This window comes from Trematomus bernacchii, unplaced genomic scaffold (genome assembly GCF_902827165.1).
Source record: "Trematomus bernacchii unplaced genomic scaffold, fTreBer1.1, whole genome shotgun sequence".
Classification (NCBI taxonomy): Eukaryota; Metazoa; Chordata; class Actinopteri; order Perciformes; family Nototheniidae; genus Trematomus; species Trematomus bernacchii.
In genome coordinates this window covers 7,520,416-7,545,033 of record NW_022987313.1, presented here as the reverse complement: position 1 = coordinate 7,545,033, position 24,618 = coordinate 7,520,416, and the positions used below count along the sequence as shown (strand labels likewise).

General features: G+C 42.8%; 2 protein-coding genes across 7 annotated transcripts in view; both read right to left on the bottom strand.

Annotated features, from left to right (window-relative positions):
- The window catches only part of evla (Enah/Vasp-like a), a 38,963-nt gene extending 17,123 nt beyond the window's left edge, over positions 1-21,840 (bottom strand). The window contains exon 1 of one of the 2 annotated variants that reach the window (XM_034117487.1): positions 21,500-21,840. In XM_034117487.1, coding sequence (XP_033973378.1) covers positions 21,500-21,504 — 5 coding nt within the window. In that variant the 5' untranslated portion in view covers positions 21,505-21,840. Of the gene's footprint in view, positions 1-17,723; positions 17,968-21,499 lie in introns of those variants that run through there. The other variant, XM_034117557.1, reaches the window with a different exon arrangement.
- Positions 21,841-22,571: 731 nt separating this feature from the next.
- The window catches only part of eml1 (EMAP like 1), a 49,185-nt gene continuing 47,138 nt past the window's right edge, over positions 22,572-24,618 (bottom strand). For all 5 annotated transcript variants that reach the window (XM_034140432.1, XM_034140226.1, XM_034140360.1 and 2 more), the window contains one exon: positions 22,572-24,570. In XM_034140432.1, coding sequence (XP_033996323.1) covers positions 24,445-24,570 — 126 coding nt within the window. In that variant the 3' untranslated portion in view covers positions 22,572-24,444. The remainder of the gene's footprint in view (positions 24,571-24,618) is intronic.

Below are 24,618 nucleotides of genomic sequence, written 5' to 3'. Positions count from 1 at the left end.
CACAATCAGTGACATTAAAATAATGTGATGAATCAAACCGATGTCCAGAGCAGGAACTCACTGAAGAACTGAAGGTCAAACTAAAGAACAAGATAACGTTATTTTAGAATATTTGAATCAGAAAAAAGACACCCTTTCAGAGATGAACTTAATAAGCCTTGGGGGGAGATGATACACAAAGTCCTCCTTGTTTTGTAATGATGTTTTAAGCCTGCATTAGACCCTTTTCACAGATACTGAATTGTCACAGAAGGAAAAGCACAGGTGTAAGAAATAACATTAACAATGGCTCCATTCCGCTAACAACCAGAGCACTCACCTAAATGAAAATCTGCCTTCAATAACATTATTAAGTTGCAGCCTGAACTATAAAGCCTAAAGAATGAGCTAAAAGATGCCAAAATGCTCCAGAGAGTTGAGGCAAACTGCAGAGTCAGCTCATATTTCTCTGTGTGATCATCACTACATGCGACCCCATTACGTAAGTATTCATGGCACCTTTGTTAATATAAACATTTTTGTTATATCAGCACAAAGCAGTTTCAATGAGCCTCCATGAACTGCAGCTGATCCTCCGGGCAGTTTCTCTCTTCAGGACGCTCCATTGCTCTAAGGGTTGGAGGCCTGATGGTATTTTCCCTCTTGTGCGTTCTATAGACTTCATCTTTAAAAATGCATAAGCACTTCCCCACGACCAGCTCATGAATAAGAAAATAAATACTGTATGTAACTGGCTACTGGGAGAATAGTTTTTTTTTTGCTATTAAGTGATAGCAAATAAAGTGACAATATATCTGTATTGGTGAAAAGAAAAACGCATGCACTTGGAAGTCTGGTTCTCAAATTTCAGCTCGACTTGATTTGGCCAACAGCTCCCGTCTGAATATTTCACCTTGTTTTTGCTGGACTAAGCAGATTTCTCAGCGGAGGGAGGCTGAATATTATTCACCTCAAAAAGGCAGCCTGAGACTGAGGGTTGAGGGAAGAAAAAAGGGCCAGGAGTATAGAGAGAGAGAAAGGGAGATGAATAGACGTCAGAGAAGAAGACAGAGCAGAGAGGATATGAAGGATTCTGCCACACTGAGAGCTTCCTCATGTCAAATAAGCCTCACAGGCCAATGGTGAAAAGGAGGCCACATTCCCAGGCTTTGGAATCAAGCAAAGCACTTCCCTGCACACATGGTTAGACATATGTGCCCCCCCTGCCCCGCCCTTCTCCACACAAATCCTACACACACACACACACACTGTGTCAGGGCTGTGTGTATTCAGTCCATTAGCAGACGTCTCAGCGCTGAGAGAAGTGATGATGCCTCAACCTGTTCACAGGATGGTTGGAGTGGAACAGTAGTTTCATGTTTCTGTCAGCTTCATTATGAGATCACTGGATGTATTTAAGCTGGGGAAGTGTTTCCTTGGCATAGGCCTACTGAGAATGCGGTTTGTGGCGTTCTCTGTGCAGCACCCGAGGGCAGAGATTCTGTTATCGTCGCAATTAGCTTTTGTTGCTAAGCTAATTGTTTCATCCTGCTGGTTCGCAGAGGAAGGCACCGGAACAGACCCGGACAGACCATGAGTCACTGACACGGCCCAGCACAACCCGCACATCACAGCAGTTAAAGACTAGTTTTCGAGATAAAAAGTGAAATGTAAAGGCCCTATCAAAGGTTATCTAAGATGTAGAGAAGTTAGCTGTCATCAAAAGGTCTGTCAGTGTTTAACCACTGATACAAACGAGGTGTATTTGTAATGTATGACAATGCTTGTCGCGAGTACGAGGGCGCAGTTAGCGTAGCTTAGCTCTTGTGTGGTCATGAGGCAGCTCCACTCAAACCTAGTCAACTACTTTACCAAAGATAAATTACTGATCTAGTAAATTACTGATTGACATTTCGGTATTATTTTTAATAGTATTTTTTGGGGCAATTCATCACTGTGACAGAAGAGGAATGAGAGAAAATGGGAAAGCCCTGACTGCACTGATTAGTCTCAAACTGTGGACTGAAAATGTAAACCGCAAGCCAGGATGCCTCGCAATTTATGCACTGCCAAGTGATAATTTTGATAAATATATAACCTTTGAATGAACTTCCTACTTGCACCTGTTACTACAACAGCAGAAAATAGTTGTTGTTAGATTTCCTTAAGTACTTTTTGATTGAGTTGGAGAATGTCCAATTTCCTGACACATCTGCTACATTATACAATGAACACCCACCTAGAGGCCAGTCCAAGGCCACACTGTTTAATTCACAATCCCAAAAAAATAGAAGCTATATTAACCCTCCGACAGACAATGGAGATTCACCATGGCTACCTGTTGCTGTTCTACCTGAGAGACGCAAGAAGAAGACAAAGCGGGGATGCCGGGCCGGGTTGCTGGTCAAACTGAGAAAACGTGAGAATCGGCCCCCTCTTCCGAGTATTCTTCTGGCTAATGTTCAATCCATTGAAAATAAGCTAGATGAACTCAGAAGCCGGATTGCTTTTCAACGGGACATTAAGAACTGTAACGTGTTAATTCTCACTGAGACTTGGCTCAACCCCGCTATCCCGGACTCCGCTATTGTCCCTGACGGATTCTCTATTTTTCGTCAGGACCGGACTGCAAACTCGGGGAAAAGTAAGGGAGGCGGTGTGTGTGTAATGACTAACAACAACTGGTGCTCAGATGTGAAGATTATTTCATCGGACTGTTCCGCACAGCTAGAGCACCTCATGATCTCATGTCGGGCCTTCCATCTGCCGAGGGAATTCACATCTGTTGTGATAACAGCAGTGTATATCCCGCCGCAGCCACTCGCCGACAACAACACGGCACTCGATCAGCTGTTTGGGTTTATTGATAAAACCGAGACTTCACGGCCAGATGCGGCGTTCGTTGTGGCCGGAGATTTCAACACCGCCAACATGAAGAAGGTTTTGCCAAAATATTACCAACACATCAACTTCCCGACGCGCGGGGGAAACATACTGGACCATGTTTATTCCCCTTTCCGGAATGGATATAAGGCTCTCCCTCGCCCTCCCTTCGGCAAATCAGACCATATCTCACTACTGTTGTTGCCTGCTTACAAGCAGAAACTTAAAAGGGACAGGCCGATAACAAGGACAGTACAACGATGGAGCGAGGAGTCAGATTCAGCACTGCAGGATTGCTTTGCATCCACGGATTGGAGTGTGTTTGAGGACAATAACATCAACACACACACGGACACTGTCATCTGCTACATTGGGAAATGCATCGATGACGTGGTACCGAAGGTTTCTGTACGGACATTCCCAAATCAAAAGCCCTGGGTAAACGGTGAGGTGCGCGGCAAACTGAAAGCGCGCACTCTCGCGCACACAGCGGGAGATTTGGAGGAGTACAGGAAGTCTAGGTATGATCTCCGGAGAGCAATAAAAAATGCAAAGAGACAGTACAAAGAGAAGGTGGAATCTGACTTCAAAGGCTGTAACACTAGGAATATGTGGGCGGGACTAAGGACAATGACTGACTACAAAGGAGCAGCGGGGGGTGCTGCGGGAGTGTCTGCGTGCGCATCTCTCCCAGATGAGCTAAACAGTTTTTTTGCACGCTTTGAGAGCAGCCAGGCTGTGGAGGTACAGAGGGACCAGGAGCTACACTGCCCTTTTGTTTTAAATAGGGCAGATGTGTGTAAATCCTTTAAAAGGGTTAACCCACACAAGGCTCCTGGACCTGATGGCATCCCTGGCCGTGTTCTCAGGGTGTGTGCAGTTCAGCTGGCAGAGGTGTTCACAGACATCTTCAACAGGTCCCTGCTGCAGTCTGTAGTCCCCACATGTCTTAAACACTCCACCATCATTCCTGTCCCCAAAAAGACAATCATCACCTGCCCCAACGACTACCGCCCAGTAGCACTCACCTCCATCATAATGAAGTGCTTTGAGCGGTTAGTCAAATTATTCATCACCTCCTCCCTCCCTGAATCTCTGGACCCCCTGCAGTTTGCCTACAGAGCAAACAGGTCCACAGACGACGCCATAGCCCTCACCCTCCACACTGCCCTCTCACACCTGGACCCGAAGAAGAGGAACACATATGTGAGAATGCTGTTCATTGACTACAGTTCAGCATTCAACACCATTGTGCCCTCCAAGCTGGCCATCAAGCTCAGAGACCTCGGACTCAACAGCGCCCTCTGCGACTGGATCCTGAACTTCCTGACGGGCAGACCCCAGGCAGTGCGGGTGGGAAATATCACATCCTCCACCCTGATTCTCAACACCGGTGCCCCTCAAGGCTGCGTGCTCAGCCCTCTCCTCTACTCCCTGTTCACCCACGACTGCGTGGCCACACACAGCTCCAACACCATCGTGAAGTTTGCTGATGACACGACCGTCATCGGCCAGATCACAGACGATGACGAGACGGCATACAGAGAGGAGGTCGAAAACCTGACATCTTGGTGCCAGGAGAACAACCTCCATCTCAACATCAGCAAAACAAAGGAGCTGATTGTGGACTACAGGAAGCAGCAGGGAGAGGGACACGCCCCCATCGCCATCAATGGGACTACGGTGGAGAGAGTCAAAAGCTTCAGGTTCCTTGGGGTCCACATCACTGAGGACCTGACATGGTCTCTTCACACCACCACCATCACTAAGAAAGCTCGACAGCGGCTCTTCTTCCTCCGCAGGTTGAGGAGGTTCAAAATGGATTCCAGGATACTCTGCAACTTCTACAGGTGCACGATAGAGAGTATCCTCACTGGCAGCATGACGGCCTGGTACGGCAGCTGCACCGACCTCGATCGTAAGGCTTTACAGAGGGTGGTGAAAACTGCACAGCACATCACCAGGACGGAGCTGCCATCCATGGAGGACCTTTACTCCCAGCGGCTCAGGAAGAAATCACTACGGATTATCAAAGACCCCCATCACCCCAGCCACAAACTGTTCTTTCTGTTGCCGTCTGGCAGACGTTACCGCAGCATCCTGGCAAGGACAAGAAGATTCGGAGACAGTTTCTTCCCGCGGGCAGTGAGACTGTTAAAAAATTGAACTGTTGAAACAACTTCAAACATTCAACTGCTACTCAGTAGTATGTATCTAATACCTAATATATATATATCATTCCAATAACTTGTATATAGACTCATACTGCACTATTCCACATCATAACTTTATTTCATTTTTATAACTATTATTATTTTTGTATTGCTCTTGCTCTTATTGTTATTATGTTATGTTATTATGTTGCATTGTTGGAGAAGCCTGTGACATAAGATTTTCAACTGCATAATTACTCTGTAGCTATGTCAGATTGACAATAAAGAACCTTGAACCTTGAACCTTGAAGCTCTTAAAGGTGGGTTAGGTAATTTTGGAGAAACCAGCTCGAGTGTGCTAGAATTTGAAAATACACAGCCGGAAAAAATCTGCCACTTCCTTACAGAGCCCCTCCTCCAACACACACGAACGCGCACATGACCAATGAGGGCACGAGATAAGTTTGTGCACAGATGGAAGGCTGACAGGCAGGTAGGCCATCCAGTTATTTTAGCCGGGCTGGCTAAAATGATTGGTCGTGCTTTTTACAGTATTACGGCTTCCACAGATGACATTTTTTTATGGATTTTTTGTCAAAGCATTTAAGATATTCATTGTATCGGGATGTTAAGAGCATTCCATTGAATATAACAAAAAGTGTATCTCGAGCCGGTTTCTCAAACTTACCTACCCCACCTTTAAGAAAAGACACATTTAAAAACCCTCAAAATTAACAATACACCAACCAAACTTTTTGCTTAAAACAATTTGCCTTTAAGGGCACCACCTAAACAGACCATGTTTAAAATAAGGGGAACCAGAGATTCCTGGCATACACCATGTAACCAGCACCAGTTCTGTGCCTTTCATGTCTAAAAAGGCGGACCTGATAGATGATAGACACAAACAGACATCCTAATTAACCTCTCAACAGTCACATCAGATGTCTAAGAAAAGACAGATAACCCTGATTATGTATGCATCTTAGAGTTGCAGCAGTCAATCTGCACAGCTGGTAACAACGTCACATATCCAATTAATCAATTAATTTCATGCTAATTAACACGCTTAAAAAAAACATCATAACCTCCTTTATAATAAAAGCCAGCTGAGAGAGAGGAAAGCACCCAGAGAGGCTTCCTGTGCAGCAGCAGTGATAATTACACACGGTTATGCATCCCTGGTTGGTCCTGTAGATAATAGAGACATGCAGTCAGTGTCAGGGAGGGTTTATAACTCAATCTGAGGTTTGGTAAGTAAATCATGGCCTCCTTAGGTACGGTGTGTCTCAACCAAGCGGCAAACTCTGGGGCAGAGCCGGGAAGCCCATAAGGAAGTGCCACAAACTGCAGTTCATCTACTGGCCGTCGATAGGGGATGGCTGCAGAAAGGAGCAATTTCCATAGACCCCCATGTTAAAATGCCCAACTTTACAGCAGAAATAAACATGTTTCTACCCCTGGATGCAATACAAATTATTCTGGATATAGTTAGATTCCACCTTCATGACAATGGATTGGGGAGTGCATTTTTTTATAACGCACCCCTTTTAGTTATAATAGGTCTTAACGGTTTTGCATAAATTAGGGCGTGGTCACTTTGAGTGACAGGTCTCTGCGGTGACTGCTGCTTCTAGCTTTCTGTCCCTATGCTGGCTCCGTTAGCTCTGTTAGCTCCAGGATGCTACAGGGGCTCAGCTGCGAGGCTGATCCGGGGAACACAACTTGAACTCGGACGTGTTTGTTGTGTTGGTGCCTGGTGGAGTATTCTTCATTTAAATATCGGACTTATCTTATGCCGCCTGGGCTCCGCCTCTTTGCCCTTATTTGGATCCTCCTACTAAGGGCTTCTCAGTAACTCTGCAGAAACCTATGGGTGACGTCACGGACACTACGTCCATTTATATATAGGCCGTTTCTCAATCGCGAGGATATTGGCTTCCAAGCCAATATTTCAAGGATGCTACGTCATCGAGTGCCGCCGAAGGACTGTTCCAATCTCCAGCATACTTGGAATTCCACAGAGGCCGCGTCCTTGGTTTGGGGGAAATTTCGAGGCTGCACATGGGTAGACTTCGCGTCCTTAAAATCCCCACAATGCTTTGCGCATGGACCAATTTCCCCAAATCTGTGGCGGAAGATGTAAGGCGGGGCCTCTCATATGACGCACACCTGCACACTTGCTAGCCTGTTCCACTCTTCGTTTTCCGAATGCCAGGAAGTATTCTTGCCTTGCTTCTGAAGCAAGATGCTCGGCTCGGCTGTGCTACCAAGCCAGCATCCTCGCGATTGAGAAACGGCCAGTGTCTATAGAGAGGCGAAGTCCCGCCCTTCTACTTCCGCCCCATTGGACCTTATTTCGGAAAAATTATTGAAGTCAATGGGGAGAGAAAGATTATCTTTCGATCCCATTTGAATTGTGCCACGAATTACACATATGATGTTTGTCAATCTTAAAACTGTTGAAATATAAGACTATGAAAAATACGCAACTAGAAAGACTACAAATCCCAGAGTCGCGTAAGTGATGTCATTAACGTTACACATTACACTCGTGTTACTCACCGAAACCTTGTAAAGCCGGTCCCGCATGCTGGCTCTTACGGAACTGACTAACTCCCCTTGTGTGTATGTACAGCTCTCAACATGCCCAGACTTGTAGTGATTTTCACCTCGTTTAATACTTTTCGCCTCATTCTGAAAGAAAGAAGTGAAATGTGCCAACGTGACGACCGTCTTGGTGTGTGGTGCGAGACGGGAGATGTAGTTCATTGAGAGGTTTCACACAAAAAAAAGTGTTACTTCACAGTTTTACGACACATTTTTTTTTTTTTGACTTGTAAAATTATCTTTTAAATTGACAAACATCATATGTGTGGCACAATTCAAACGGAATCGAAAGATAATCTTTCTCTCCCCATTGACTTCAATACATAATTTTTCCGAAATAAGGTCCCATGGAGGTCCACCGGAAAGGGAGGGACTTCGCCTCTCTATGGTCTCAACAGAGTAATATGCTGCAAAATCTGAGATCTGGCTGTCTGGGGTAGTGGGGAGACTCCAAATTGAGCATTATCTATCCAGTTTGTGTTTGACCTGGACATAAGCGGGATGTACAGACAGAATATTGTGAAATGTAAAGCACAAACAGACTTGACATTCATAGCTGTTATGTTGTTAAGGCTGAGGACTCTATGATTTCTTGCCAATCTTTCTCAAACAGGAAGAGAAATACATAATTATACACCCACACACAGTATATTATGGTACCCATACTGTGCGTACACCCAAAATAAAAGTGAGGATATTTTTAGTGAAGGGCCAGCTTAGGGTAACAGAAACTTCCCCACACATGTTATCTTATTATACCTCATTGACATAACATATTCACTACCCCAACAATCACAAATAAATACATACCTAATCTGATCCTAGTTCTAACCCTATTCTAAAAACCAAGTCCAAACCTTAAAAAGAAATAGTTATTTTCTTAGTTGCAATCATACAAGAGAAGATTATAATAATAACTTTGTTCACTGCTACAAAAGAGGGGAGTCCACTATGCCCTCAACTGTATACCGAAGGTGATTCACAGTAAACTGTAAACTTAATAGTGCATAGATCTCTTATATTCAGATCAGATATTCAGTTTATTTGAAGCTAAACATACAATTTATATAATAATAAACAAATTGCTTTTATACATTTTTTTAGATGCTTTTTCGAGCCTTCTATTTTCAATGTGAAGTATGTTTAAAGGACACCTATCATGCTATATTTAAATGATATATTGTAGGGCCATACCTATATAAGGTATATTTATACGTTTCTGTTTTCAAAATACCAAACAGATCATGCATTTTAGCCATGCCTCATTTCGCTCTATTTGCTGTTCTCCAGCCCTGTTTTTGCAGGGAGCTGATTCTGTGAGCTGCAGCTGACCACGCCCCCCTGCAGGAGAGGGGAGCCGCTCTGATCAAGTCAGAAGAGGGGGAGAAAAATAGATCTCCGTCCTCCGTGTTTTATTATAGCCTATTATTATATAGAGTCGTTATTCATTTGTTTTAAAGCTCAATAAATAACAAAGAAGACCTTTGACCGGCACTTTTCAAATTTTGTCCGGAAGATGTAAACTTTAACGGACATCTTGACCGGCGAAAGAAAACCTAACTGAAACTCTGCCGCACGGTCCCCTCGTTCCTTGGAAGAGGCGGAGAGGTGGGTGTTTGTCATCTGCTGGTGGACTAACCGGAGAGAATTACAGTGCTTGCCTCGACGGGGAGGGATTGCATTGAATTAAAGCAGCGGGAGCAAACGCTTGCCTCGGGGAGGGAGAAAAAAAGCCACAGCGGAGAATAAACAGAAGGGTAACCATGGTAGCCATGCGCGGGAAGTCTTCTTCACTGCTTTTGTGGCAGACTACAGCGCCACTTACAGGCCTGGCATATGTACTACAGCGTCTCCAGCGCTTTCGAGCGGCAATGGCCGGCCGTGGCCCAACCCCACATTCCCCTGATAGGTGGAGAGTTGGCCCAATAGCCGTAGCGCCACCGTCCTGACGTCAGGACAGTGTTCAAATCTGGATCAGTTTTTATCAGATCCGTTGCAGCCCCTTTTTTAGAGATTTGGGTATGGAGGAGAGGGAGAGAGGGTTGTGTTTTCTGACACTTGGTGAGTTCCCTGGAACACCGGGGACACATATTCATGTATAAAAGACGTACAAAAGTGCATTTTGCATGATAGGTCCCCTTTAAATATTTGTATTATGCTATATATGGAAAATAATGTCCTTCTACCAGACCAAGTTGTTACACAATGCACACGTCCTCACTAGAAAGGTGAAACGTTTAATTTGGTCCTCATAAAGATAGCAATACAAGCCCCCCCACACACACAGGAAAGATGAATTACTGTGTATAGAAGATTTGGTTAGTTGCCTGTTATTATTCCATCACCGTAAGGATTAAAGCCTCTGGGGTTCACCGGGTATTTTGGGGGAGGGCAAAGCCACCCCCTGTGTATAGTGTAGACTGTGGGGGTATATACATTTACAGTATGGATGCCTGTGTGTGTCTGGATGTGCTGGGGTCCAGCTGACAGAGAGAAGAGGTCTTTCAGTCTGCCTGGATTAGAGACAGAGCCTGGCAGGATGATCATTACCTCACTGCAGTCTTAAATCTAAATTAACGCAGACTTATCTCTCGTACAAGACCTCTAATCTGCTCCATGGGGAAAGTACTGTTCACAGGAGCACGGAGGGAAGAAAGCCCGGGGGCTCTAAAAACAGCTCAAGCCAACCTCACTGCTGAGAAACAGTGTCATTTGTAAGTAAACTGAGCTAGGTTATCTTGTTTTGAGGAAACAGCGAGAAACTTGAAAGATGTCATATCTCAAGAAGAGCAGTAAAGTTGCAGCAAGGGATGTAACGCAGCTCAATTATAGTATATGGAACATAGTAGCCTGATATATACATATACATATATTTCAGACATTAACATTATAACTTTGGTAATCCTTAACGTTTTCTTCAGCGCCATCATCTGGTTAAAATTAAACCTGTTAATCATCAGCGTGTGAGCATAGTCATTGTGAGGGGTGCACAAATCTAAGTTAAGCTTACCGGCTAATGAGTGGTATGGAAGGATTGTCATCTAATTCTCTGCAAGAAACTGAAAAAGTACATTTTATATATTTTTTTTTGTGAGTTTTGTTTTAAATATTTTAGAGAAAATGCAAAAACTCAACATTAAAGTCATCCTTAAAAAACAAAATCATTGTATTGTAAACTGAACTACACTCAGAGCCTAATTCCATGTTTACTTAATACTAGTAAGGACTACAAAAGTGAGGATAAAATACTTAAAAACTAAGCGTTAAAAAGGCATAAATATATCTCTTCCACTAATGCATCACAGTTTCACCAACAATAAGGCTGTATCTATAAGTCACCCGAGCGCCAACATCCCTGATTAGATCCATCATGTTGTCCAGATTGTGAGAACTGTACTAAGCCGTAGGATGTTTGTGTAACCCCTGCCTCGATGGTACACAAAGTACTGTGTAATACTGCAGAAAGCCTACAAGTAAGCCCAAATGGGGAGGGAGAGCGAGAGAGAGAGAGAGAGAGAGAGAGAGAGAGAGAGAGAGAGAGAGAGAGAGAGAGAGAGAGAGAGAGAGAGAGAGAGAGAGAGAACTGCCATCTTAATGGTATTAATGCAGCAGCATTAATGTGCTTATGTTCTTAGCTAAATGTCCCACTTGTTTGCAAAAAGCTCAATCTCATCATGATGTATCAGTTTCCCACGCTGCTACTTTTTATTCGCACACAACGGAGTGGCGGAACATTTGCATTTTGACCTATATTCTGTATGTCTTTGTCTGTGTGATTCACATGTTTTACAATTCATGATGACAGGTGTACTGGACAATACCTGAAAGAATGGTGAGCTTTCACTACGCTGAATACTAACACAGAATACTTCATTTAGTGAACAATCACTTCATATTGTCATTTGGTTTCTCCATATTGTATTTGTATTATCGCAGCTTCTGTTCACTCCGGATTAGGGGATATGTATAACAGCCTATATCACTACATTTGCATATTTTGTAAATGATGTTATAGTACATATTCTATTTAATTCCATTTCCATAGATATTGAGCTAGTGCTTTTTTCTATAATCCAGTTGACAAACAAATCAAACCCTTGGTGGCAGTAATACGTGTTTGAAAAAATAAACACAATGCTAAAATATCTGATGATAGACAAATTAAATAATCTCATGATACATATTATTGCTTCTCCAAAATGTCTTTATATGGCATCTATCTGTCAATTTGTCTTCCTGAGATATTTCTTTTCTTTTCCCTATCCACACTGACAGTCTATTGATATACTGTTCAGCACATTAAAGTCCTTGGTGCTGAATAAATGTATTCCAATTATCAATGATTTTAATGACTGTGAAATAAAACAAAAAAGTGAAATGTATAGTTTGAATGATGAAGCTGCTCCTCTCAGGTTTAATGTGCTGGTGTCCCACATAGTAAGGTCAGTTTGAAGCAGCAGCTGCACATAGTGTACATAAAACCTCATTGTCCTTTATTTTTAAATCCCCTTCTTCCTCTCCCTTGTGATAACAAGACAGCCAACAGGGCTCTCTGATCCTTTCTTCCTCATTTGGGACAGCAGCAGCCACCAAACCTCCCTCCCCTCTCTCCATCTCCTCCCCATATCATCCCTCCTGCCAGCAGAACACAGAGAGGAAGAGGAGTGCACTGGCCCCAAAGACTGCCACTTTAGCCAGAAGCCATGATGTCTTCAATACTCGTGTGAATGAAACATGTATGGAGCGCTTACAGAGCCCTGCTATTCAGAGATGCTCTATGAGAGGCTGCCGAGTGTTTAGAATAAAGAAGCTGCTCGGTGTTCACACAGAGGGTTGCATCACTCTGGCTTTCACTGAAAGGATGCAACCAGGCGGGAGGAAAAAAACACACAAAGAGGATCATCAAAACAGATCAGAGTCACAACTTTCAACACTTAACTCTTATGCAAAGAGTTGCTTTTTCGCACTTTCGTGCCAAATATAGTTATCCACGCACACAATAACTAATCCAAAACAACCTCAATTCTGCGTCCAAACGACAGTTTGTTGCAGCCAGATTAATTTGACAGATTAGTATTTTGGCTTTGATTAAAATACAGGGAAATACTGCTGGAACAACAACACACTTTCTGTGCCCACAGCGATTGAACCTCATTAACCAAAATATCGAACAGGTTCACATATTTTAAATTAAAGTTCTCCACATTTTTCTTTCTTTGTTTCTCTCAGTTTACTTCCTTCCTTTGACATTTATCTTCCATCAGTCATCGCTGACATATACTGGAAGTAGAAATGACCACATCCATACACACTGACACACAAGCGTTTGAACAAACCTGGCAGCGATGTGGCTGTAAAACAACCCTGAGTCACTGACACTCTGAGGGAGGCAGAAACGAAGCACTTGGACCCGTTGTATGTCCATTTTGGTAAACAGGAAAACAACAACAGCAACCGCAGCGATCCGTCTACAACACGTTTATGAGTCCCTCTTGTGCTGCTCCATCACCTCAAAAACATCACTACTTAAAAGCAGTTTAATCCTCCTGCAGAGAGCCTGATTCCAGATGAACTACAAACAGCAGTGGCAGCGGCACAATGAACAAAAACATCCATTTGAAAAAAGATTAAAAAAATTCCCTAAGATCTGAATTCTTGTATTGCTGCGTTTGCTATTAGGATCTCTCCAGCAACAAAGAGATGACTGACGGACAGACTGGCAGAGATGAAGTCATTGACCAGCCTGTTGTCTGACAGATGAGAGAGTGTGTGTGTGTGTGTGTGTGTGTGTGTGTGTGTGTGTGTGTGTGTGTGTGTGTGTGTGTGTGTGTGTGTGTGTGTGTGTGTGTGTGTGTGTGTGTGTGTGTGTGTGTGTGTGTGTGTGTGTGTGTGTGTGTGTGTGCTATTGTTAACCCAGGGGAGATTACCTCATTTCCGTCTCAACCAGCTTCTACCCCCCATTCCCCACACACTAATGTTAGTGAGTGGGTGTTTTGGGGTGGGGGGGTGTTGTTGGGGTTAACTGCTGGTACCCACCGCCCCCCCCTTGCCTGCTGTTGCCATAGCCACACGGTATTAAGTCCAGCCTGTATTTACACCCAGCGGTCCATACTGAGGCCGGCTCCTATTGATCGGGGTGTCCTTTGCCTCAGAGGACACATGCAGCGGGTGAGTACACACCAACATGCTCAACACACACCAACTGGAAGATGAGTGTGTGTTGAAGGTCCATTAACAGCCACTGGGTAATTAACGAGCTCTAACACTCGATCACAAATTGACATACAGAAGAGACATTTACCAAGTCATCAGCTTTATCGTTGGCTAGAGGGACTGTGTCCAGATTAATTAAAAAAGAAAGCTGGACACTCAAGTTTATTTTTAGACATGCTAGCACCATGGCTCTTTGGTTGGTCCGCCTACCAATTTAGTCCAGACTAAAATATCTCATCAGCTATTGAATAGATGAAATGATGCCATGAAATGAATCTGGTTCAGACGAGAATGCTGTTGAATTTGATGATCCTGTTACTTTTCCTCTGTAGCGCCAGCATGAGGTTAAAATGTTTGGCTTTAAGTGAAATGTCTTGCAAACTCTCGGATGTATTGCCATCTAATTTGGTATAAACACTCATGTCCCCCCTGACTTTGTCTAATGTCAGCCTCAGCTGTTCTTTGTGAATTTAGCATGATAACACCCTTAACTAAGATGGTTATCATTGTGAGCATCAGGAGCGAGACACTCAGACAAGACGCAGATTAATTCTCTCCCTCTCACACACATATACACACACAGGACTGACAGCAGACAAAACGACACAGTCACACCGCCATGGGGCATGACAGGGCACAACATGCCACTTGTGATTGGTTAAATGAGGGCCACAGTCAACAGTGATTGGCTGATGAGCAGAGTCAGTCAACAGGGATTAGTTTTTTCAAAGCTTTCAGTTACGTCTGTGAAAAGATGAGTTACCATTGGCTCGTCTGTGGCACTCAGTGTCCAGCGTCACTTCAGGACATTTGTGTGGCGGGCCGGGGAAATGTTAACAAGCTCGATCTGTGACACACAGTCTCTGTTGGGCCCTGAGGAGAGGACCCTGCCTGCGTGCTCACTAACGTTTCAAAAATGATAACAAGCAATTACTAATCTGCTGCAGGGAAGTGATCACACTGAGCATCAAACATGTCATTATCCCAGGACAGACCCGGGATGACACTTATGAGAGATGTGGTTAGATGTCTAATGATCTATATACTCTGTTAGAAGGAGTACACTCTAAACTTCAGTTCTTTAACAACAATTAAGGTCACAGGAAGAAGTATATTGATTGTAGACGTGGGTCCTAAAATTGGAATTATAAATGAAAATTCAAATAGTGTGCAGATAGTGTCTCCAAACCTCTCTCACACATGTTTTGTTTTCTCAGACAGTTCCTGTGGAATTCTTGAGAAATACTCCTCGATGCCAAAGTAAGCTGAAACAATTGCTTTCCGCTGTGTGTTTTTGTACAAAAATAAAAGCATACACAAACTACAACACTACTGCAAATCGATCTAAATAAAGTATTTTACGAACATATTTTCATATCTTTTCCTTACATTGCCCTTCAATTGAGTTTTTCTGTTAAAGGGTTCTGATTGCGTTTGTTTATTTGTACGTATCAGTCGTACAAAAAGCTATATATTAGGGTAATTATATCACCTTATGTCTTCAATATTGATGTAACAATATATTCTGGATGCCAATAACATTATTTTGAGGTACCACTTACTACGAAGCACATGCATGATCTCTAGAATGTGTCAGATCATAAACTGACTGTGACGGGAAATAGACCCTGCACACTTTCATTGGATAAAATGATACGGTTCTGAGAAATGAAAAGTCGTGAACAAAGGATTTTTTGGGGGTTCTTTCCCCATTGTGCTCCCAAAATATCCCAAAATATAAAACTTGAGGGGTTAAGAATGATTTATTATAAGCAATGTGGAGATGACGGCTCAGCCACTAAAGGTTTATTGACCTAGTACAGTCAAAGCTACAATGCATCACACAATTGGTTTATATCGATAAGCAGAATCAATATTTATCGCAAGAGCCTCGATTATAAATCATTATTAATACGAGGAGATGATTTGGCGGTATCATATCAGCAGCCTCCTGGAGAGATATCAGCATGTTGACCTCCATAAAGACATCACTTATTCATTATCTATCTCTGTGGAAGCCAATAGACCCTCAGGCTAATTGTCATGGACACATACAGTACAATATGGATAGCAACCCCCACTTCTGTGCACACCCCTCCCCCACCCCATTCTCCTCCACCTTCCTCAGCGCTCTTCAGTCCCGTCACTAATCCTGATCCTTAAAGGGAAACACCACTTCCTTTTGGAGGAGAAGCCTCGATAGGATACACAGGCGCTTTGAACTGACAGAAGGAATGGAAGTCTATACATTTCTGTTACAATTCTTTAGTTTCCCAGTGTAGAATTCCAGACTTGTATACTTGTATTCGTATCCTCCGTTATCAACTCATGTTCTGTTATGACGACGTGCTTTGATTTGTTGGCTGAAATACCTTGAAGATGAGAAGGCAAGAACAGAAGTAACCGACAGACTAACGGAGAGGAACAATGGTTAGATGTGTTATGTGGAGAGTTTAGTTAGTTTCAGAAACCCTATATTGGCAAATTAAAACGCACACAATATCCTATTCTGCCACTAGGGGTCTCTTAATCCAAACAATAATAAAAGATACATTAGTGGTGCTGTAAAGACACATTGCATTAAGGGAGTTTGTTTAAAATAAGTAAAAACAATGACTGAATAAAACAGCTTCACTTCAAGCTTGTTCCTCTGATAACTTTCATGTCCGGTGACCGTTTAAAATATATAGATAAAATGACCAAGATCTAAATAGTGTATCATAAAAATGTGATTTCAAACTGGATACAAAATCTATTTATGGCGCTGATGCATGTTACAAGCATCACCATTAAAGGGCATTCAAATATTCCCTTCATTTAAACTACAAATGTCTCTAGGCTTGAAAATTGTTGAACACTTTGGGGATAATAAGGTCACAACACCACAAAATACGTTACAGGTGTAGTCGTTTTATTAGACATTTAAATGTTTAAATGTATGCAGATACCCTTAAGACCATGTTCCCTGAAGTAATGTGAGCAGAGAAGCTGTAATATATTCTCCAAGTGTCTTTCTTTGTGCAGTATTATAATCTGAATGGCAGAATGAGCAGTGCCTCGTAAATAATGAACATACTGTGGGAGAGATCTGCTGTACTATACAGTAGATTACTAGAGTGCAAGCGATGGAGCCTAAACCTCTGATGTTATCTACTCTGCCCCACTTGGATCCACATCTGTATTTGAGCTCCAACAAATTACTACGCTGTAATCTGCCAAGGCCATATTATATAGAGAACCCTCTATCCTTGCATCATCTGGCTTTTGATAGTCCCACTCATGCAGCCATTCTGAGATTAGCGCTCTCTATCCCTTTCTTCCTGTCTGTCTTTCTCACACAACGAGTCAGATGGGATCCATCCTGTGGACGGCAGAGAGCAGCTGAGCCCAAACACTGACAGACATCCAGAGACGTGTTCCTTCTTCCCAGGAAAAACACCGAACCAATGAAATATTGCTAAAGGGTAACCAATCAGACGCCTCTGCTAACAGCTGGCCCCAGAGAAAACACAGACAGAGGGCTGGAAAGAAGGAGACAGGCGAGAGAAAGTCGGCAACTCCTAGAGGAGATTTTCCTCTTGCAGTTTCCCTTGTTGTTCCTCTCCAACTTAAGCCAGTAGCATTATTTAACACAGCATGTAGAGCTGGAGACGTAAAGACAAACCGGTTCTCTTTCAAACAGGTTTTTCTTTCAAACAATCCTACACATGCTGTTCAAAAAAGCGGCATTCTGTGGTCTGAAAGATGAGCCAGGCTTAAACAGAAACACAAGAGAGAGAATTATTACAGCCAATCAAAAGCAAATTGCCCTTTTACTCGCACATTACAGAACAACTTAAAGAACAGATAGAGAACGAGGTAATGATAGGAGTCGCTTTGGCTTACCCAAAATCGTCCAGGGAATACATGACGATGAAGAAGACAGCCCAGTCCTCAGGCAAAGGATGAAAGGAGGTATAAAGAGGGAGATTATGGAGGAGAGGGGGAAGTGTCAGCCTGACAGGAGAGAGCCGTACACATGCTGTCCGACGCCGAAGCAAAACTCAACCTTTCCCCTTCTTCATTCACATCCTCTGAAAATGTTTCCCAAAAAAGAAAACCTCCACCACGCAAACAGAACAGACATAAGACTGAGACACAGAGAGAGTGGGAGGGAGGGAGAGAGAGAGAGATGAGGAGTGTTGCAACAGAGTAAGGGAATGTAAGAGAGGGAGAGAGAGGGAGAGGAACATGTGATCAGAGCAGACCAGTCACCTCTCTCCGATCGGAGGATTGTGGAGTGCCGTCTTTCAACCTCCAAGGAATCATTTCCACTGGATGGAAATTACATGTTAGCCTATATAGGAAAACAGGAGTGCTTACACAACTCGCGTCTACAATTCAGATTGAAATAGATTCTACGGTAAAAGGACAATTTTAAATAACTGTGCATAACCCCTAATCATCAATTATCTACAGAGAGGGAAACCCACTTCATTCATTCAGCGTTATTAAAGGACACAAGTTTTCCAGCTGAAAAATGAAGCGCACAGCAGGAGCAGATGTAATGATTAGTTGTATGTTCAAGCAACAAAGGATGCATTGATCGGGTGGAACATTTGTAGTTCCCTTTTATTTGTTCTCAACCCAGTGGTCTGGTCCATCTGGCTGAAACAAACTTAGATTATTAAGTGAGGTGTGGGAAACAAAGAAAGAGCAAAGTAGCCCCGGTAAAAGGTTAAAGGGCTCTGTGCGTTTAGAACAAAGTAAGAAACGTGCAACAAACTCTGAAACATTCTAGAAATTCAAGATATTCTTCTTTTTCCAAAACAGAGCTTGTATGAAATGGGCTACAGGAACAGGCATCAAAGATGAGTAAAGCCGCAGAAGCTATTGTATATATTTGGCGTATGTATGTTGTGCATAATGGAAGTGAAAACGGAAGAGCTGCCTGCTGACTAACGAACACACGTCAAAATGGGGTTAAACTGCAGGAGGCTGCCTCGCTGAGCTGTAAATGCTTTTCCCTGTGTGTGCTGGGGTCGTCTGCGTGTTTGAACTCCAGCAAGCCAAAGGACACATGATGTCTTCCATCGTTAAAACACAAAGCTTGTGTATGATGCAGGGGAAATGCTAGAAAATGACCAGATTATAGTGTGCATTTATATAATGTGTTGTGGTGTAATCACATGGTATGTGCTTAAAAAAAAATGCTCAGAACATCGAATGGAGATAATCTTGAATCTGTTCCCTCCGTTTTATCGTAACTACCCAAAAGACAAAACTATCGACTAATTGACAAATTGATAAATAATATTGCAAAGGATTCCCAACCTCGAATCCAGCAACTCCTCAGATTTATTTTGATACCCTCTAGGGAACGACTGATATAGAAAATTATGCAAATACAAATTGTGAATTCTCTCTATATATGAAGTGGTTATATGACTCACTGCTGTTGTATGGTTACATGCAATATATTTCAATGATCAGTTAATGCTGACACCTACAGGAGTGTCCTTACATATTGCAACATGTCAAGTGCCAAAAACTAGCATTGAATATCTGCTGAGATGGATATTGTTTATATATTGTTTGTTTAAAAAGTGTCTGATTTATGTTTTTGCAAGCTTTAGAATACTGTATCTGTGCAAAGTTTGGTTATCCACAGTTCATATTTGGGAACTCTGGCTTCCTTTGTTAAATACAAATGATTCTAAGAGAAAAGGATGAAGAAGAAAACCCTTTAGTTCTGAAATGCAGGTATCATATTGGTATTAGTATGTGTAAAAAATCCCCAGCCAAGTTTAATTCTGATGTACCCTGCCTAATGCTCTTCCTGTGCCAGTGAGGCTCCTGAGAGTATGTGTGTTGTGGCTGTACGTGGTGACGCTGGCTCACGTGGAGCTGCTCTCAGATCAGCTCTGAGGGCAGCAGCAGCCTGCAGTAAGATGCATAACTCAGCGTTTTTCCTTCCACTGGCTGCACTCGCTCATTCTACCTTTCCCAGGATGAGTCACCACAACATGCAGCCTCAGAAATCATCCTGCATTAATAGTCCAGGACAGACGCCCTCGCTTCTTTGCCCTCTTTCAATGTTTCTCTCACAGCCCACTAAGCCTCCCTCTCACACAAAGACACACACATCCAACCAACCAAATGACATCAGCCCGCCTGACAAGGAGAACAGAGCAGGAGCATCACATAATGAAACCACTACTGTTATTGGACTAAAAATATCTCACGTGCATGGTCGTGCACGTTGATATTCCTTACATAAATGCAGCAATGGAAGCAGTGACGCTGAACAAAGTATCTCATTGAATTGAATTTTCGTCTTCTTTATTCTTCAACAAGAAAAGCCAGGTCATCTTGTTGTTGCTTTGTGGAGATTTAATACTTCCCTCGTGGGCTCGAGTCAAAGAGCTGATCTGCCTCTGGCAACAACAAACACACAGGATGGGAAGCTAGCAGAACAGAAAAGAAGAAACTACATCTTCATCCAACGGGACTAGAAGATATGAATCTAACATCTTACATGGCTACAGTCTGAGAACAAAACTGTTCATCAGCAGGCTTTGAGTTGTGTGAGGTTAAGGGAAAGAGGTAAATTAGGAGTATCAGGAATACTTCGACTATGGCTTCCTCTCTTTACCAGCATTCCCTTCCTCTCACTGTGTCTCCTTTTTGTCTCTGAGGGGAGCAGCAATCCAACCCAGACAGTCGCACACACACATACAGACACCAGTAGCTTAGCTAGTGTGTCTAAGGAGAGCTTTCAGAGTAAATCTGAAGCCATGAAACAGAATGGTGCAGGCTGCAGCTACCGAGAAACTGGGGAGTCAAACTAAAGGGATAGCAAAGGGGAAATATGAAAGGACTGTGTCATAAATAGAACAAAAATACAGAGACTGTGCTGGAGAAGATTTGGCCTTCAGCGCATTCTGCATACCAACATAAGCAGGGAAAGGCTCAAAATACCATCCACACAGGCATAGATATACAATGAGGATTTAAACATGAGACTCATTTTCCACAGGCTGGAGATGGGCATGTGTGGATCCGTCATGGAGTAGAGCTTATGTAGGTGTGTGTGTGTGTGTGTGTGTGTGTGTGTGTGTGTGTGTGTGTGAGGAGGGGGTTGCAAGGGGGGGGTCTTATAACCTGCCTGGCAACCACCAGAATAAACACCATCCTCCACCTCACTTTATCATATGCCCCCCTGCTGCGGCCACCGGGCGGTGCATCGGTCATATTCATCGTTTGGAGTCACCAGGTGCACCGTATGTGCAGAAAAACATGATGCTGTCGTTTCCATGACAACATTAGCCTGGCTATAAAACCTGCATAGACCTCACTGGGTGGGTCCGGTGATCACAAAAGAGGGCTGACAGAAGGGTGAACAGCACAATTGATATATTGACATTAACTGCCTTTTATATAATGGTAAAGGACGCTGAGGCCCGCTGGGTGGGCCCCTGGATTGGACACAATACAAGAACAAAAACGAGCCAAAATATGTCTAAATGACGCAGTTCTTCACTATTTCTTCACTATCATATTTGCTTAACATATTATTAGAAGATAAATGCAGAAATGTGGTTGTAGTCTGGAAGCTGAGCGTCGCTGAGCATCTGTCATGCCGCGTCAGACAGAGCGCATGGTGCCGCGCTTCTTCTTACCTCATTCTCTCGTCTTTGATTCAGAGATGATGCCACAGAGGAGGCCGGTGAATAGAACCAACAGTCCGCTTATTGTTCACTTTATACAGCCCGCGAGGCTTTGCGTCAGCCCGCCAGCTCCCACTTTGTGTCCCTTTATGTTCGTCTGTAGAGATAATACCGATGATGCAGAAACGCTAAGCGAGGACACGAGCGTTTCCTCCCGTGCGCTTTGTGTTCCGTTGTCTCTGTTGTCCCCACGCGCCGCCGCCGTTCCTTAAGTCCATATTCCGCCGGGGCTCGTGCTCGGTAGAAGCCGGTGAAAGGTGGTCGTCAGCCGCCGCCTCCCTCAGTCCATAGTCTCTTCCCATTCGGAGTGTTTTGGTGAGGTGGAGAGAGATTTGGGGGACAAATGCTAATGCTTCGTGCGAAGAAGGGAGAGGGGGGGACACGCCGGCTCAATGCTGCCCACCTGCGGCCAAGACGTGCACGTGCAGCCCACCGAACCCCCCACCCACCCTACGATGAGATCTGAGTGCTCCTTGGTCGAAAGGGCTTTGAAACAACAGTTTTTAGAGTGGGGTCAGTCATGTGTTGTCATGAATTATCTGGTGCTTCTTGTTTTTATGATGCGTTCTTGTGTTAGTTTGTGTCCTCTTTTGTTGTGTGGCCTGTGTATACTGTTGAGTATTATTTTTATTTTATTGGCCATTGCCAAAGACAATTTTCCATTATATTTCAATATAGGCCTAATGGTCAATAAAATATTCAGAGTCTGAGTCTGTATTTTCTGGTTGAGTTCTGTGTTTTAATATTGGTACTTATTGTGATTTTGTACTCTCTCGTGTATGTGTTTTTGAGTTGTATCTATTTTAAAGGCTAAAATAGGCACAGGCATTCTAAAGTGGCGTAGGCTATAAATAATAGATTTGTGGCATTGGTTTATGCTACATACCTGTCGCTTAAACAAATACAAACAATAATTAAATAATAACATTTAGTGTTGTTCTCTGCAGTAATAAGATGCCACATTTACTTTTTACCATACGGTCAATTTCTATAAACAAAAAAGAATGTCGGCAGCATATAAAAGTGCATTATATTTAGCCACAACAGATCGTAGCGTTTTTAAAGACTGAAATAATGAAAACAGTGATTCAGTGGAAAGTACAAGACACAGTCTCATAGGAATTTCATGTTGCATTTACTTTCAGACAAATGTTAAATGTTAATTGCTTCTCTGCAGCTCCAAATCATGTTACATTCACTCTGTAGAGTGGCGACTTTATATCACTGCAGTTAGATTTAAGTGGTTTTCAGACAGCCAACCGTCAGGCATTCAAAAAAAACACCAATATGCCTCATATCTGCTGAAGCCCTGTCAAATAAATCAAGTGTATTCATGTGTATAACATCGGCTTGCTGTTACCCATAAGATGCTTTGTGTTGGAAGGATGAAAGAAGACATCATTGGTTCATGAAAAGCTCCGGTAATGTGCTACATGGTGTTTTGCTTGTCCTATTTTGCAGTTAAATAGACCTGCTGTATGTTTATCAGGCTGAAGCAGTGCATTATAGAAAAAGAAAAAACTTCAATAGGGTTCAGTTCAGTTAAATATCTTGCCAGTGACTGATGGTGCACATCAGACGATAACAGTTACAGTGTAATGGTCTCATACTCCCCCCTTCATAAACTGATCCTGCTACAGTAAAATGCAGATGGGTACAGAGTTGAAAAGGCTTCACATCATTAGAAGAAGAAAAAAAACATGCTTGCTTTTCATTTTTCTTTCACCTCGAGGCAAAGGAAAGACACAAAAACCCAGTCCAAAAATCTGAAACACTTTCAAATACTGTGTATTCACCCACATTTCGCTCGTATCGGTTTCAAAACTCTCTGTATATTTACAAATATGGGACTTAACAGGGATTTATTGCAGGGAAAAACTTAAGGGAACTGAAATTGACAGTGAAGGATTTGACTTTCGATAAATAAATAATAGGAAAGGTGCCTTTTTTAAGACGTGGAAGCACAAAAACATTGAACATGGTCAGAAAATGTTGTATCAAATGGTTAAAATCCTAACTCTGAATACAAATTCATTTGTGATTATCATTCCCTTAAAGGGTAATAGTTTAAAATGTCGGGTAACATCAAATATAACTGGAACTTGCTGTTTTTAAATTATTTTGCCTTCCAAATTCAGCAATTGCCTGGACTGTAAAGGTAGTACACAATAAGGTAACACAACAAGATGAATGACAATTAAATCAGATATTAACCGCAGTTGATATCTCTCTTCATTGTTTTTGGATGTGTTAAGGGCTTGTTCTGATATGTCAATGTTAATAACAAGGAAGAGTCCTGCTTAACTAGAGCTTTCCTGAGTTGTTAAATACAAAAAGAAAAGAAAGTTTAACAATTAGAAAATCACAATTTTCTCCTTTCCGTAATTTGTTTTTGTTCCAATGCTCTTGAATCTCCAGTGCGATGATATTCAGTCAACAGTCCGTTCTCTGCGGCAGGAGTCACGAACAATACAAGAACAGTGAAACCCAAACTATACAGATGCAGTCAGAAAATCAGAGCCTTTGGTTCTGTTTAGTTGGATTTGATCCACTTGATTTGTTATGTCATTGGTGAGTTGGCTACAGTACGCAAGATTTGTATTGTAGTGTGAGTAGAGAAAATCGTGAAATATTCAAGAATTTGTATTTCAAGCAACCGCACATAACACTTCCAACAGTTCATGTCATTTGGGATCTGAGAGCAGATCAGGAAGAAAACATTGGGTTCCTCTTCTGTCAATTCACTTCAGTTCAGGCAGATCAAACCTTTTTTTTGTATTCCGTGTTAAGTTAAGTTTGGTTTGGTTCAGTTTAGTGCAGTTCAGTTTGCTTTAGCTGGGTTTAAGGCCCCAGCAGCAGAGAGAGACCAACAGTATCAGTAGTTTCTGCAGGCTCCCTCAGATTATCCTCCACTGCATCACGCTCATGTCCTTCCCACCAGTTGATACCAGGTAACCGTTGTCGTACAGGAAGTTCACGTTGGTCACATGACTGCTGTGGCCGCCATAAACATGGCTGGGAGCCTGAAAAGAAATGCAAAGAATGAATGTTGCCCTTTGTCTTTCCATAAA